Source organism: Lissotriton vulgaris, chromosome 3_1 (assembly GCF_964263255.1).
Source record: "Lissotriton vulgaris chromosome 3_1, aLisVul1.2, whole genome shotgun sequence".
NCBI lineage: Eukaryota > Metazoa > Chordata > Amphibia > Caudata > Salamandridae > Lissotriton > Lissotriton vulgaris.
In genome coordinates this window covers 1,102,487,912-1,102,503,348 of record NC_141689.1, presented here as the reverse complement: position 1 = coordinate 1,102,503,348, position 15,437 = coordinate 1,102,487,912, and the positions used below count along the sequence as shown (strand labels likewise).

At 44.8% G+C, this 15,437-nt stretch overlaps 1 protein-coding gene across 2 annotated transcripts in view; it reads left to right on the top strand.

Moving 5' to 3' along the window:
* Positions 1–15,437, top strand: part of LOC147727488 (alcohol dehydrogenase 1-like) — a 383,740-nt gene that overhangs the window by 160,166 nt on the left and 208,137 nt on the right. For both annotated transcript variants that reach the window (XM_086961562.1, XM_086961563.1), the window contains exon 3: positions 3,402–3,543. In XM_086961562.1, the coding sequence (XP_086817688.1) occupies positions 3,402–3,543 (142 nt within the window). The remainder of the gene's footprint in view (positions 1–3,401; positions 3,544–15,437) is intronic.

Here is a 15,437-nt window from a genome sequence, read left to right as displayed (position 1 = left end):
TGGACATCACCCTGGCACCCCAGTCCCCGTACGTCCAACACAATGCGCAGGAACTGCTGGAGACCAAGCAAGGACCATACGCTATAGCCGGATGCATGCACTTGTTGGGGGCAATCCACTGCACACATGTCCCAACAGTGCCCCCTGTTGACACAGCACACAATCAGTGTAACAGGAAGCACATGTCACACATTAATGTGCAGCAAACATCAGAACACCGTGGGACCTTCACCAATGTCGCCTCCAAATAAACAGCCAGTGTGCATGATCCCTTCACCCTCTGACAGTCCATCAGCAAGCAGCGTTCCCAGGATGGCACCAAGGGAAATGCACAGCACCTTGGCAAGTGCCAAATTAACAACCCACTCACCTCAACTCAACAACCATGCAATCCACAACTCTGGCAATGTACACGTCACAAAATCACAATCAACATGCACAGCAACATGCCCACCCACCAGACAGAATAGAACAACTTACAATGGTAACCTGGGCAAGCCGTGAACATGACAATCAACAGCATGGCACCTTAGCCACACAATAGCTGAATGTGGGGAGAAGTGGCAACCAGGCATGTGTGTAGGATGCAGTAGAACCATGATTGGGAAAGTACACAATGCCAAGACTGGCGGCGATGTGCTGGACAGACCGCAGTATGCAGAACACAACCATATCCACGTCAACATACACCTCTGGTGCATGGAGTGTAGTGGACATTGGACGCAACCATGTTACCCCACCCAGTGGGGGTCCTCACGGAAATGTTGCCTGCTATGCACCCCATAAGCGTGAGCAGAGTGTGATGGCCAGGCCAGCATAGGGGTGTGAATAAAAAGCACGTAGGCCTGGGCGTGGTCCTCTTCCAGAAAGCTCAAAGTCTCTGCCAGGGTGCCACCTCCAACCCCGCCATGATGCCGGCGCTGTCCTTGTTAGCAGAGTTGCCTGAGATCCTGGTTGCCTGCCGTACCTTGGCCCGCTGGACCACGAACCCGTCAGCCACCACGTGCCTGTGTAAGCTCCAAGCCAACGGCCCGCGGCCCTGCCAGACTCTCAGACCTGCAGGCTCGGTGTTCCCACAGGAGTAGCTTGGCTGGTCGGATCCTGGTGGGGATTTGTATGAGATATCCATGGGCAATTGTAAGGCGTTGGTGTCGAAAGTGTGGTGGTCCTCTCAGGCATCACTGATGTGTTGTATTCTGTGCTCTACTGAAAGTGTTGTGTGCCCCTCTTCGATGTGAAGGGGAGGCGCATGTTGACTTTGTGTTGACATGTATGTTGGTGCATTGTGCTGGTTTGCCTGCAGACTGTATAGCAATGTACATTGTGACTGCTTGGGGGGTGCTGGATTCTTCTGCGGGACAGTGTAAATTTGGAGTGCATGACGGATGTGAGGTTGTACTCGTAGATTTCCATTTCACAGTTTCCGGCTCTGTCAGATGTAGTAGGCATGTTTCTGTGTATGTGCGGAGCCAGTTGTGTCCTCTGTTCTGCAGTGTCGGCTATTCGCGTTGCTCCATGTTGTCGTCAATATGGGTGTGCTGTTCATGCTATGTGTGTGTGCTGCAGTGTGCCAAGGGGATCTGGGACATGATCCTGGTTGATTGTGGGTGTGCAGTGTGCTACAACTCATTGTGCAAGTATGCCATTGTGCCCATCTCTTCCCGTCATCCCAGTCCCTGTTCGTTGCACTCCCCGTTGATGTTGTGTCAGGTCCTCTCCAGCTGTGTCCATACTCCCACTACTTGCACCATCTCCACACTGATGACTGTGGCCTGGGTTTCCTCCAGCTCCTCTGGTGGCACTGAACTGCCACCTCTTGCCGCCATTGCTGCCTTCCTGTTGGCAGCGGGTTGGTACCTGGTTTAGGTAGTCACGCTATGCCGGCGCCTATTGGCCTCCTGGATTGGCCTCCTTGGCACTCTGACTGCAATCCAGGTGGTCTGCTAGTGGGTCAGTTGCTGGTGGTGTTTCGTCACGTCTGTGACGCTGGTCTTGTTTTCCTGTGGTCTGCACTCTGTCTTCCTCTCCCTCTTTTTCTTGGCCTTCCCCGACCCTGTTGTTCCTTGCTGGTAGTCTGTGGGGATTGTGGGGTCCGAATTGGCCTCTGCGCTGGGTCAGGGTGCATCCATGTTGCTATGTGTTTTAGCTTGTTTCTAGTGTATTTTTTCTGTGGTTTTTATGGTGCATTGGTCCGCCAGACGCATGTGATTTGCAGGCCTGCGGCTGGTTTTTGCTACTTTTTGTACCACGGTTGGCCTCGTTGCATGTTTTTTTGCATTCACGTATCGCATTTTTGCAGCGTGGCATTGATTTTCACGCGGACATTTGCCACGTTATCTGGTGTCTATCGCATGCTACAGCCGCGTGGTGAATTCCAAATTGACACAGGGTTATTAGCTGCGATGTTGAAAGTAGCATAACGCTACTCTTGCGGTAGTTATCACACGTTCTTGTGAATATACTCCAACAATTTTAAGGGCAGGTGACTCCTAGAAGTGTGAGTAGGTTATGAACTATGATCATTTTGTATCATTGGGGTTCTTTCAATAAACATTTTGAAAAAAACAGGCTGAAATATATTTCTGTCACATGGCATTGACTGTGAGACAAACTCTGCTTATATCTGAACAGGACAGTAGTGATACGGCCAGTTTATTTGTGGATTTAACACTCGCTGATTGTGTTAGGCCAGTAGCCAATCAGAATTCAGTATTTTGATATTACCCCTTCTAGCTTGTTGGAAATCTTAGGTTTTTTTTACTCTTATGCAGTTGGTACATTTTTCCAAGGTATGGGAACAGCCCATTTGGTTGCCGATCAGAATTTCAAGTCCTTAAATATTGAACTGCAAAATGTTTTGGTCAGAATATTGACCACCAAAGTCTTGCAATGGCAAGTATACATACATGTATATATTGTTAATGTACACTGATGTGAAGTTAAACATATTACCCTGTTTACCAATATGTACTTACCTTAATGATATTCTAATATTGATACACTAAGATATTTTGTCGGGTCAATATTTCAATCTCGATATTTTGAGAGTTAATCGCACATTCACGGAGAGATCAGTCAGTGAAGACTTGATTTAAACCATGTCAAATAAGTTTGTTTTTGTCTTACACAAGTTCACATTTTCTGCACGTTGGGGTGTTTTTGCAATTAGACAAAACAGTATAATCACAAGCTAGTCCAAACCAAAGGATACCTCATTCCACCCTTGACAGTATTTACCCCCTTCTGAACTTAACAGAATAAATTTATATTCTAATTAAACTGTGTGCAACAAGCCCTAGTAGCTTGCTTTGCACTATGCCATGCTATCTTGTTCCTGTGATGCAATGTCAAATAAACATATATATAAATAGTGGCTACTTTCTTTGCATTTCCCTTTACAGATTTTGGCCACTGGAATTTGCCGCTCAGACGATCACGTGCTCGAAGGTCTAATAAGTAAAATCAAATTTCCAATCATTTTTGGCCATGAAGGAGCTGGAATTGTTGAGAGCATTGGAAGAGGAGTGACCACAGTAAAACCAGGTGAGGCCAAAGTAAACGCACGTGATTTTAAGGCACAAATGCATTGTGTAAAAACGAATATATAGTGCATTTGTACCTTAAATTGACCTCAGCGAATGATCTTTTCGTTTTTCCCACTTTACTTCTGACGTATCCTTGGGAAGGATGCCACAAGGCATCCCTCCCAGAAGTGGCGCATTGGTAGTTGGTCAAAAAACGGACCCAGACTATGCGTCAATAAACAGAGGCAGTTTTGACTGATGCAAGTAGCCTACTGTATGGGGACCAATTTAATACAGTGTCAAAAGGTATAAAACACACCTTGCACTCTATTACGTTGGTTCTTTATGTCACATGTAGCTTAATGTAATTATGTGTACCACTATGCCAACATATGTGTGACCAGACATTAATGTTGAGTAATGTGTTATTTACTGTTTACCTACCTTATGTGTGCACTTACCTGTTGAAGTTTTGTGACTTGATTGTAGATTACACTGTTTCAAATAACTTCAGCTGTTCAAATTCCTCTGAAACTGCCAATGCGTCATTCCTATGCCTGGGTTTCAGAGGCATAGGAATTTTAACCCATCTCAAGCTCAGTGGCCTCTCTCCCAAAGATGTGTCACTTTGAGAAAAAGTAATAAATACCACTGTGTCATTTTTATGTGGCATTTTTGGTTTGAATGCCTTCCTTGCATCTTTTAAACTAACATTACTCAGCTGATTCCGCCGAAGGGAAAAAACGACGCATGCCTAAGAAAGTTGATCATCCGTCCAGATGCATCACCTTGTAAATATGGAGCAATGACAGCACTGCTGCTGTGTAAAAATAATTCGGCTTGGATCAAACGTGACTTTGATGTACGAAGACACACAGGTCTGTGTGCATGTTTTTGTTCGTGCTGCACATGTACTAGCAGGCTATGTTTAGGAGACCCAGGGCCCTATTTATCAAGGACTAGCAGCCCGTCCCGACGTTGTCCGGGAGCAATCATGGCTCAGGGCCCCCGCCCGCCCTGACGTTGTGCAGTATTATGCCTCTATGTTTACTTTGTACGCTTTTGTAACCTGCCCACGTCACTTTTTCCTCCTGTAATGCCCCGTTTGGTACCTTCTCCCGATTGTCATTTTAGCTTTAAGCTGACCGCTCCACTTTGTACGCTTTTGTAACCTGCACATGTTTCTTTTTCCTCCTTTAATGCCCCGTTTGATACCTGCCCACGTCACTGCCCACGTCACTTTTTCCTCCTGTAATGCCCCGTTTGCTACCTTCTCCCGATTGTCATTTTAGCTTTCAGCTGACCGCTCCACTTTGTACGCTTTTGTAACCTGCACACGTTTCTTTTTCCATTTGGTACCTGTGGCTCGCTCACCGCTCCTCTCCGCCGCCGCTCCTCCCTCACGTTTGCTTTGCTCACTGCTTACTTGGCGCCCTACCTCATCCGCCGCTCCTCACTGCCTGCCCGCCGATCCTCACCGCCTGTCCCCCGCTCATGTCCGCTGCTCCTCCGCTCGTCACTGCTCCTCCCCGCGCTGATCTCCGCCGCTCCTCGTCACTGCTCCTCCCCGCGCTGATCTCCGCCGCTCCTCTCCGCGCTGATCTCTGCCGCTCCTCGCGCTTGTGTACGCCGCTCCTGATGTAAGCACGCACGTCGCGGCCGGCGCTACTTTGAAGGGACTACTTTTTTTTAACTTATATTTTTTAAATAACGTATTTATTTTTAATTTATATAGCCTATGTCCATCTGCATACCCTGCGAATTACAACGATGTATCGGGTGTGTGGATTGGCGCTGTGGTTCCCGAGTTTACCTGCCTCAAAGGTGCAAAGTTATTCCTTTATTATAGTAGTATAGATGTTGTCGAGACAAATGAAGTATGCTTTAGTATTTAAGGGGACAAAAGCACACATAAATGAATATTTTATCATTATCTAGCAATCCAGGAAATCACAACTCACTGTGTTAATCCAGGAAATCGCAACACACTTGGTTTTTTTTAATACAAAGTTAAGTGTGAGGCAGAGCACTCTATGGTAGTCGAGTTAACAAACATACTCCAGAAAGAACCCCACCTTAAACTACACAATTAAATAAAAATGATAATCCATAGGGGTGGAGGTCCCATGACTCTTGCTCTCAAGGTCGAAGTGTTAAATGGGACAGGCTTCCCATAGGCAAGTTCAGTCCTTAGGCACGTTTTCGCTTGCGAACAACAAAAGGAAGAACACTCTTCTTTTTTTTCAATACTGCATTAGGGATGGGAGATCGTGTCTTGGCTAATGGGCTCGGTTCTGAAATGATGCCCTTCCCATCCTGTTTCCTTAGTTGTCCCATTGGTCTAGGTGGTATTGTTTCGTTGTGTATTCCACCTTTCTATGGTTGGGACTCAATCAAGGACACTGGAGCCAACCCGTTGTTGCCCCCTGCCCTGGAGGAAGACATAGGCAACAATCACCAGGAGTACAAAGAGCACATCCCAGCGAACGGAATACATCAGCTAACTGAATACAATCATGCTGGGTGCATCAAGGACACGAACATGGTGCATAATGACCTTCCAGCCCTCCTGGCTGATCAAACACATGAACTTCAAGAGAGTGGCAGTGAGAGCAAAAAAGAAAAAAAATCATGCCAGAATGGAATTCCTTTCACGGCGCGAGACTGTAAGAATTTGCTTCCAGCTGTGTTTTTTTTTTTTTTGTAGGAAGAGCGGAGTTGATTTAAAGTCGGGATCTGCAATGTCGACAAAGTTGTAGCGTGTGCTAAAAGCAGATGTCATCTGTGGAAATCTGCGCCGGCTTTCAGAGGTCATGTTCAAACATGCTTGCAACAGACTCTGCACATGACATTTAACGCCCGCGCCCATTGAGGGGTGTTTACATACCTGCGCTGCTCTGCTTTGGAGTTTTTATTTGCGAGGCATGCACCGCATCAGAGCAGAAAGCTAAGGTTTTCCATCTGACTCTCAGCTAACAGAGGCACTGTACTTGGACATAGCATGGTTTAAAATGTCATTCTACTTCAAAGAAACTCCTCTCTTTTAAAAGTGAAATGCTCGAAAAACAGATCAAGAGGTTCCTATTATGAGCATTCTAAGGATACAACGCTTGCAGTGTGCGCGGGGTTGTATGACAATCCATCGGTAACAACGCGATCGCGGCAGTTCTCATCGCGGCCATTACATCGTAAAGGCAGCCGCACCGTCAGTCTTCTTAACGCACGTAGTTGCGCCGCAAATGCGGCCATTTAATTGGATAGCGTGTCACATCGGCGATTTTACATCGCGCGACATGACAACGCAAAGTTTGAGGGCACACTTGAATAATTACTCCTTTTTCGTGCCCTTCTGCCCTCTGACTCTCTCGTTTTTCGTGCCCTTCTGCGCTCAGTTTTACTCTTATTTTTGCGGCCTTCTGCGCTGTGTTTCCATTGTTTTCCATGCTCTTGTGCCCTCAGTTGCCCTCGTATTTCGTGCCCTTCTGCCCTCTGAGTCTCTCGTTTTTCGTGCCCTTCTGCGCTCAGTTTTACTCTTATTTTTGCGGCCTTCTGCGCTGTGTTTCCATTGTTTTCCGTGCTCTTGTGCCCTCAGTTGCCCTCGTATTTCGTGCCCTTCTGCCCTCTGAGTCTCTCGTTTTTCGTGCCCTTCTGCGCTCTATTTTACTCGTTTTTCGTGCCCTTCTGCGCTCTGTTTCCCCCATTCCCCGTGCTCTGGTGTCCTCTGTTGCCCCCGTATTTTGTGCCCTTCTGCCCTCTGAGCCTCTCGTTTTTCGTGCCCTGACACTGCAGTCACAGAAAAATAACTTTATCAGTGAAAAGCAACATCCATGAATTCCTGACTTCCTGATAATTAAAGGCGGCGAGCTGCACAGCTCCATCTGTGCACAGGCTGTGAGAGCGCATTGTGCCTGAGTGACAGACAGGCAGGATGGTTTGCTATGGGTGGCCAGCAACCCGGGAAAAACATTAACAATCACAGGATGATACAAAGAAGTAACACATTTGGCGATTTTATATAGCGTGAACTTTACCCGAAGGTGTCAGAGCGCTTTACATAAGAACCAGTTGCAAAACATAATGACTGTGGATAACATACGTTACATAATATTTATTTTTGAAGTATTTGGTATTAATGCAATGTTAATAAAATCATAAGTATTTGGTGTTAACGCAATGTCAAGACAATAATACGTATTTGGAATTAATGCAATGTAAGGAAAATAAAAAGGTTGAAACGTGTTCTTTTGTATGTGGCTTAATTTTAGCATGGGTCAAGGGTGATTTTCACAATGCATGTTCATCCATCCATCCACCCCCCACCCAGCACTCATCCATGCATCCATCCACCCATCCATTCATCCATCCGGCATCCATTCATCCATCCGCCATCCATTCATCCATTCATCCATCCATCCACCCACCCTATCACCACACACATATCACCCATACACCCATCCATCCATCCACCCAGACATCCATCCATTCATCCTTCCGCCATCCATCCATCCATTCATCCACCTGCCATCCATTCATCCATCCACCCACCACACACATATCACCCATACACCCACCCATCCATCCATCCATCCCCCAGGCCCCATACATGCATCCATCCATTATTCATTCATGCATCCATCCACCCATACATCCATCCATGAATCTGCCATCCATTCATCCATCCATCCAACCACCCACTCACCACACACACACACCCACACCCAGTCAGCCACCCAGCACTCATACATGCATCATTCATGCATCTATATAAAAGAATAACTACATATCCGCTGCATTTTTTAATGGCATGTGACAGACTGTGAGGTTTTTTTAATGCTTTTTTAATGGCAGGTGACAGTCTGCATTTCGATTTTAGAATCTTGTTACGGTCATTTAGCTGCATTTTCGCTAGCCTCTTTTATTACAATCAGCCGTGTTCAGCAAAGCTTTTGTACAATAAAAGCCTCTTTTATTTCAATCAGCCGTGTTACGATAATTTCGACAAGACTCCTTAAAATGGTGTTACGCTCATTTCCAAAAGCCTCTTTCATTACGCTAATTTCCAAAAGTAAATGTTCAGCGAAGCATTTCCGAGGCCCCTTACATCAGCCCTGTCATTTGTAGAATAAACGCTCATTTTCAAAAGCATCTTTCATTACAATCCCGTCGAAGTTAGCCAATAGGTCATTAACATCGCATGCGTTGAAATTGCATGCGATGTTAATGACATTGCGCCGATGTGAAAGTCACGGTGCGATAGCACCGCGATGTTTTGACCCCGATGCGATGGGTGTTTCCCGTGCGCGGTCTAAGAGCTCTCACTCAGCCACACTTTCTCTTGCCCATTCACGCATCACTTATTGATCGCCTCACTTACTTGCTCATTCACCCACTCACCCATGCCATTCCCTTATTGACTGACGCCCTGCACACTTACTTACTCGATTACTGAGTTACCGCCGTTCGTCACTGCACGCCGCTCCTCCCCACGCTCCTGATGTCACCACGCAGGTCGCGGCCGGCGCTACTTGCAAGGGACTACTTTATTTTTATTTGTAAATATTTTAAACAACGTTTTCTTTTTATTTTTATGTAGCCTATGTCCTTCTGCTTGCCCTGAGGTTTTCTAAGATGTCTTGGGTGTTTAGATTGGTGGTGTAGTTTTCGAGTTTACCTGGCTCAAAGGTGCAAGTTCTCTCTTTATAATAGTAGTATAGATATGTATCACGTTTGTACCACCCAACATGTTGCATGTGCTACAAAACCCCTAAAATGTGATTTACCATGCCACGTAAGGCCACTTTTTGCTGCATTGCGTTACTCTGCAAAGGCATCCCATGGATTTTGATGCATTCCCAGATGTACCATTACCCATTACTGGTAGACCTGGGGGTATGGCAAAATGCTATGCCTTCCTAGGTGAGGCGTAACGCGGAGAAATATCTTTATTTCTCCTCATTACTTCCTCTTTCTATGTGCAGCACAAATAGAAAGAAGAAAATGCCTCAGGGGATATTTTTGTGCAGCAAGGTGCCCCTTCCTGCACAGAAACAAAACTGTATGCAACACAATCACCCTTACACCATGGTGCAAGGGTACCTGCATTGGCATTAGGCAGCCCATTGTGCACTAGAGCTGCGGAAAAGGCAGGAATGCGCCGTATTGTGTTAAATATGGCACATTCCTGCCATTTCCCTGTAACGCAATGCAGTGCCGCAAGATGACTTGCTGCGCTGCGTTACTTTTTAATAAATGGGTCCCCAAGTATATATCTTCAGACCAGCCTATCCTGCCACATCCTCCTCCTGAGATGTGTCCATGACAACCACTTCTTTAATGCAACAGGTTTGATTTTGATTTTTGTGGCAATAATTGAAGCCAGATGTATCAACCCTGGAAATTGTTGCCCAGAAATTAAACCCACTGTTTGCATGTGTACATTGCATTTAAAGGTTTGGAATTCAAATCACCAACTACGGTTCTGAAAATGGATCCATTGTTTCGGCATGTAAGAATTATTGCTGCACTGGAATCGCAAATAATATGGACGGATTTTATTTATAATGCAGTCTACATTTCTTGTAGTAAATAAAAACTGCCTCTAATTTGCTTGTTACACTTTAGTTATAACAACACCATTCCAGTAGAGACTAGTGCATTTGGAAAATGGTGAGACGTGATACTTGACTCGAATTCCAGCAAGTAAGAAAGCAAGCGAGCTTGACTTCTCAGTAGGTCTGGAGTTGGAGGAGGTTCTCCCCCGAGAAAATTTCAAGAACAATGAGGTCAAATAGTGCATTTTGAAGTACAATTTCCACATACATTTACTCAAAAGCCATGGGCCTTGAAAAATCATTAAATATTCAAGTCTTTTAAATGGCGTGCCAAACAATGACATCTGAAACTGCCAAAGAATGACCCCATTAAAAAAAATATATGGCAGGCACTGGAGCAAGTCAGAAAATTCCCCTCATGGTGCCAGGTACAGCATTTTATCATGGGTGCCTCTTTCTGCCAAAAAATTGCATACAGTATGCCAGAATGTTACGATTCATGCCATATACCATGGATAACCCTTATGTCAAAACGTATCTCTAGTATGTCAGGGGCAGCATTTGCCTCTCTCCCATATTTAATCATTGTCATCTCATAGACCAAGAACTACCTTCAATGTGACAGCACCAGCATTTTACCACGGGTACCGCATGTACAAAGAATTTCTTCCAGTATATCAGTGGCGGTATTTTTCCATGTGCCAAGAATTTTCTCTAGTATTCCAGTGTCAGTATTTTGCACACGTCTATTATGCCAAATATTTCCTATAGCACACCAATATCAAGTATTGGGACATATTATCAAGGACCGGTGTTAAAATTATCACCATTTTATTGGCAGGAAACTGCCGATAAAACTGCGATAATGAACTTGATAATACTCCCTTGTTAATTCCCATAGAAGCCCATGTTCTGGTGTTAACATGGGCTTCTATGGGAATTAACAACAATTAACGGTCCTTGATAATATGCCCCATTATCTCTAGTATGCCAGTGCCACGTAATACCTCCAGTATGCATGTATCAAGTATTTCTTTTCGTCTGCCACTTCCAAACGGTATCATTAGTATACTAGTCCCAGTAGTTTATTCCACATGAGCTTTTATGATAAGCATTACCTCCAATCAGTACCAGCATTTTGCAGGGGGTGTCTCAGTAAGCCAATAATTACCTTCAGTATACCAGGGATAACTGCAGAGTAGAAAGCACAATATCATGTTATCACTTACTCATACTCAAGTACATTCCCTCACTCACACACAATCTCTCACTCATTCTCACTGTTACTCTTCTCTCATTCAATCGCACTCAGTCTCACATATTCTCACTTACTACAACTCATTCATTCTCGCCGAGCCTCACTAATTCTGTTTCTTTCTCACTCATTCTTATACACAGTTAAAATCACTTTTGTTAATTTTTGCTCATTTTCACTCGCATCCATTCTCACTCACACTTCCTTATTCATTCTCACACGTTTTCTTACCCACACAGACTCTCAATTATTCCCGCTCCCTCACTTGTGCTAACTCTATATCTTAATCATTCATTCTTATTTTTATTGATTTATTTTAGGAGTTTTATATAGCACAGTATCAGAGCGCTTTGCAACAACATACATGAACAGAAGAATAAACAGTCACCGTACATTAATACACCAAGCTAGATTCTGGAAGTTTCTCAGTTCAATAATTATTAGGTAAAAAAGTTCCTTTCAGGGAGGGTGGGTAGTTAGGTTAAGGAGGTGAGGAATGGATCATCGAGAGGCTTTGCGACAGTGACGGTCGCCAATTAGTGAGGGATTAAGAGGAAATTTAGTGTGGGTATTGTCCAGGCGTAGAGAAGACGGTTGAGGAGAAATTCTTTTAGTTGTCTCTTGAAGCTTGCGAAGGAGGGGTCAGTTCTGATATGAATTAGGAGAGAGTTCCAGATGTTGGGGGCATTGCCTGAGAAAGAGCCGGAGAGGGCTTTTTGTTTATGTCTTTTGGGTGGGATTAGAAGCAGCGTGTTGGAGCTTCTTAGGTTTCTCAATTGTCCTGCTTTAGTGATTTTGGCTGCGATGTAATCCAGTTTGGCAGTGTGTAGGGCTTTATAGGTGAGACAGGCCATTTTGAAACTGCAGCGTGCTTCGATTAGTAGCCATTTTAAGTTTTGCAATGCAATGCAGAGGTGATTTTGTCATGTTTCTTGGATCCTGTGACCATTTTTGCTGCTGCATTTAGGGTAGCTCTGAAAGGGGCTATGTGTGTTTTGGCTGCCACAATTAGTGTGGCATTTACTTAGACCAGTCTGGACAAAACTAGAGCTTGTGTTGTGATTTTTAGGTCATTGGGCGGTAGGAAAGGCTTGATTCTACTGAGGAGTTTCAGGCTTAGAAGGCACCCTTTGCAGTAGAGCTTATGTGAACGCTCATGTTTAGTCTTGCGTCCAAAGAGATCCCTGGGAATTTAGCTGAGTTAGCTGAGGTAAGCTTGCAGTTGAGGGAGTCTAGGTTGTTTATCCATTCTTGGATCTGAGGGGGTTGGTCATGATAGGAGAAGACAAGAATTTTGGGTATTTCTATGTTGAGTTTGAGGTGATTGTGTGATAATCAATTTTCGACTTTTGAAAGTGTGGAGTTAAGCCTGTGGATGTCTTTGAGGGAGGATATTTCAAGGTAGAGCTGGGTGTGGTCGGCATAGAGGTGATAAGAGATATTTGCTTGTTTTAGAGTAGTAGTGAGGGGTTCAATGTACTTGAAGAGTGGGGGAGAGAAGACTGATCCTTGTAGGACACCTTGGGTTGTGGGTGAAATATCAGACATCAAGTTTTTTATTTTTATGAGTTAGGATCGGTTATGTAGAACCATTTTAAAACAGTGCCATCAATTCCGATACACTTTTGTAGGGCATCTAAAAGTAACTTGTGATCCACTGTATCAAAAGCTGCTGATTGGTAGAGGAGGACAAGCAGGCAGCATCTGTTGGAGTCAAGTGAGTTGTGAATATCATCTATGGTACTCAGTATATCTGTTTCAGGGCAGAATTCCTTCCTAAAACCTGATTGGTGTGAGTCAAGTAGGTTGTTCGAGTCCAGGTGTTGGTTGAGTTGGGAAAAAACACATTTCGCAAGGATTTTACCTAGGAAAGGAAGGTTGGTGATGGGTCTAAAGTTGTTCTGATCGTTTGGGTCAGCATCAAGTATTTTGAGCAGGGGGTGATTTGGCCTTGTTTAAGGCAGTCGGGCATCAGCCCGTTGTTTAAAGAGCTGTTAATGATCTTCGTCCATACAGGGGTTAAGTTGAGGTTGAGGTTTTTAGCCAGGGAAGCAGGTAGTGGGTCTGCGTGGTGCGCGGAGGGTTCGGAGTTGGCTATCACCATGGAGATGTCCTCTTCTGTGAGTAGTTTGAAGTCCTTACAACTCTTGGGTGAAGAGGCGGGTCTTGGGTGTGGGCTTATTTTGACGGTTGATGGGGGAGGTGTTTTAGTTTTGGGGATTATGGAGTGAACTGATGTTGGGTTTATCATCGTTTTGGGCGATGAGTTGCTGGGTTGAGAATGAGGGTGATGGGCTAGGGCGAGCTCAAATATCATTGAAGAATTTGTCCAGGTTGTCAAACTGTAGTTTTGAAGCAGGGGATTTGTCCTTGGCAGACTTGGAGGACTGATTTCAGATGATGTTGAAGAGGTCTTTGGGGCATTGTTTTGCTCTGTTCTGGGTCCTACGGAAAAAGGTGGCTTTCTCCTTGAGGATGCGTTTTTGTAAATTCCTGTGTTCTCTTCTGAGCTGGAAGAGGTTGGTTGTGGATGAGCTTGTTCTCCAGAGTCTTTCAGTGGCTCTTACTTGTCTTTTTTCGAAGTTGAGGTCTTTGCTGAAACAGGTTCTAGATGGGATATATCTTACCCTTTTGTGTTTGATGGGGGCTAGTTGGTCAAATGCAGTTTTGAATCTCATATTGCAGAATGTAGGGAGCTTGTCCATGTTAAGGTTGTCAGGTTGTCTGTGTTGGTTGGGAGTAGGGGTGATATGTTTTCTTCCAGGTCAGAGAGAGGGATGGGTTTCTGCTCCATTGATGGGTAATCTGTGCTCTGACTGGTGGTGTTGCAGTTTGGTTAATGTTAAATAGAATGATGTGGTGGTCTGACCAGTTGATTAGGAAAATGTTATTGATGCGCACTATTTTGTTTTGGGCTATGATCACATCAAAGGTAGAGCCTTTGTTGTGGGTTTGTCCCTTGCAGTGCTGGGTGAGTTCATTGGTATGAAGGAGCTCTTTTAGAGACTGTATTAAAGTGTCCATTTTGTTATTCTAGTGGAGATTGAAGCCACCAAGGATAATGTTGTCAGAGTTAGATAGGGAACAGTGTGGTAGTCAGATAGATAGTTCTTCTTCGAATGTGAGGTGTGTTTCCTGGATGGTGGTAGATGAGGTGGCATTTCGTTGTCATCTTAGGTTGGTACTGAGGTGTTTGTATGTTAAAACTGAGTGGATTTTGCTTTCAGCTATTTTGATGTTGTTCTTATGAATGATGGCGATGCTGCAGCCACAATGGTCTACTCTGTCCTATTTAATGATGGAGAAACCTGGGGGTCTAGAAGGTCAAGGATAAAGTAGGATGATTCATTGAGCCAGGTTGACATAATGTAACTGTCAGCCAACTCTTTGGAGTTGTTTTGGGAGAAGGAAGAGTCTGGGATATGGCTGTGCATTGTGAGGGAGGTCTTGTAGTCCTAGGTGGGTTGATGATTCTAAAAATTCCGGTGATTACCTGGATGTTAGGAGGGGTCTGGGTTGTTCTAGGGACATACGTTTTGGAAATATTCATTGACTCTCTCAAGGACATTTCAGGGTTCTTTCTTTTCGGTATTTGATATTGGTTGTTGAGAGGGGTGGTGCGCCCACTGTTCGGTTGGGACTTGGGCAGTTGAGAGGGCTCACTGATGTTTTTGTGGTAGGGGAGCTGCGAGTGTTGGGTGACGATAGAGGGGACTATGGTGTTGAGGAGGATTTTGATTATGCCCTGAGTTATTATGTTGAGTTGGCTTTGAAGATGGGTTAGGCTTTCAGTCATGGATATGAATGGCATCGAGCTCCTTGGTAAGAGAGAGTTGAGTTGTTTTTCTATTTGTCTTAGGTGTTAAGTTAATTTGGCCATCAACCCTAGGTTTAGGGGAGGGAGAGAGGAGGAATTAGGAGCAGATTGGTTTGGAGGTGCTGGCTGGGGCGGGAGCATTGTGGGATGGTAGGATTGTGGGAAGGGAGACATACATGTCTTCTGATGGGCAGATTATGGGGAGAATGTTTCACGTGTGTACTTGTGTTTTTTGGCCTGAGGTTTGGGTGGTGGTTAGGCAGATGTCTGGGTTAGCAGGGATAGGAAGA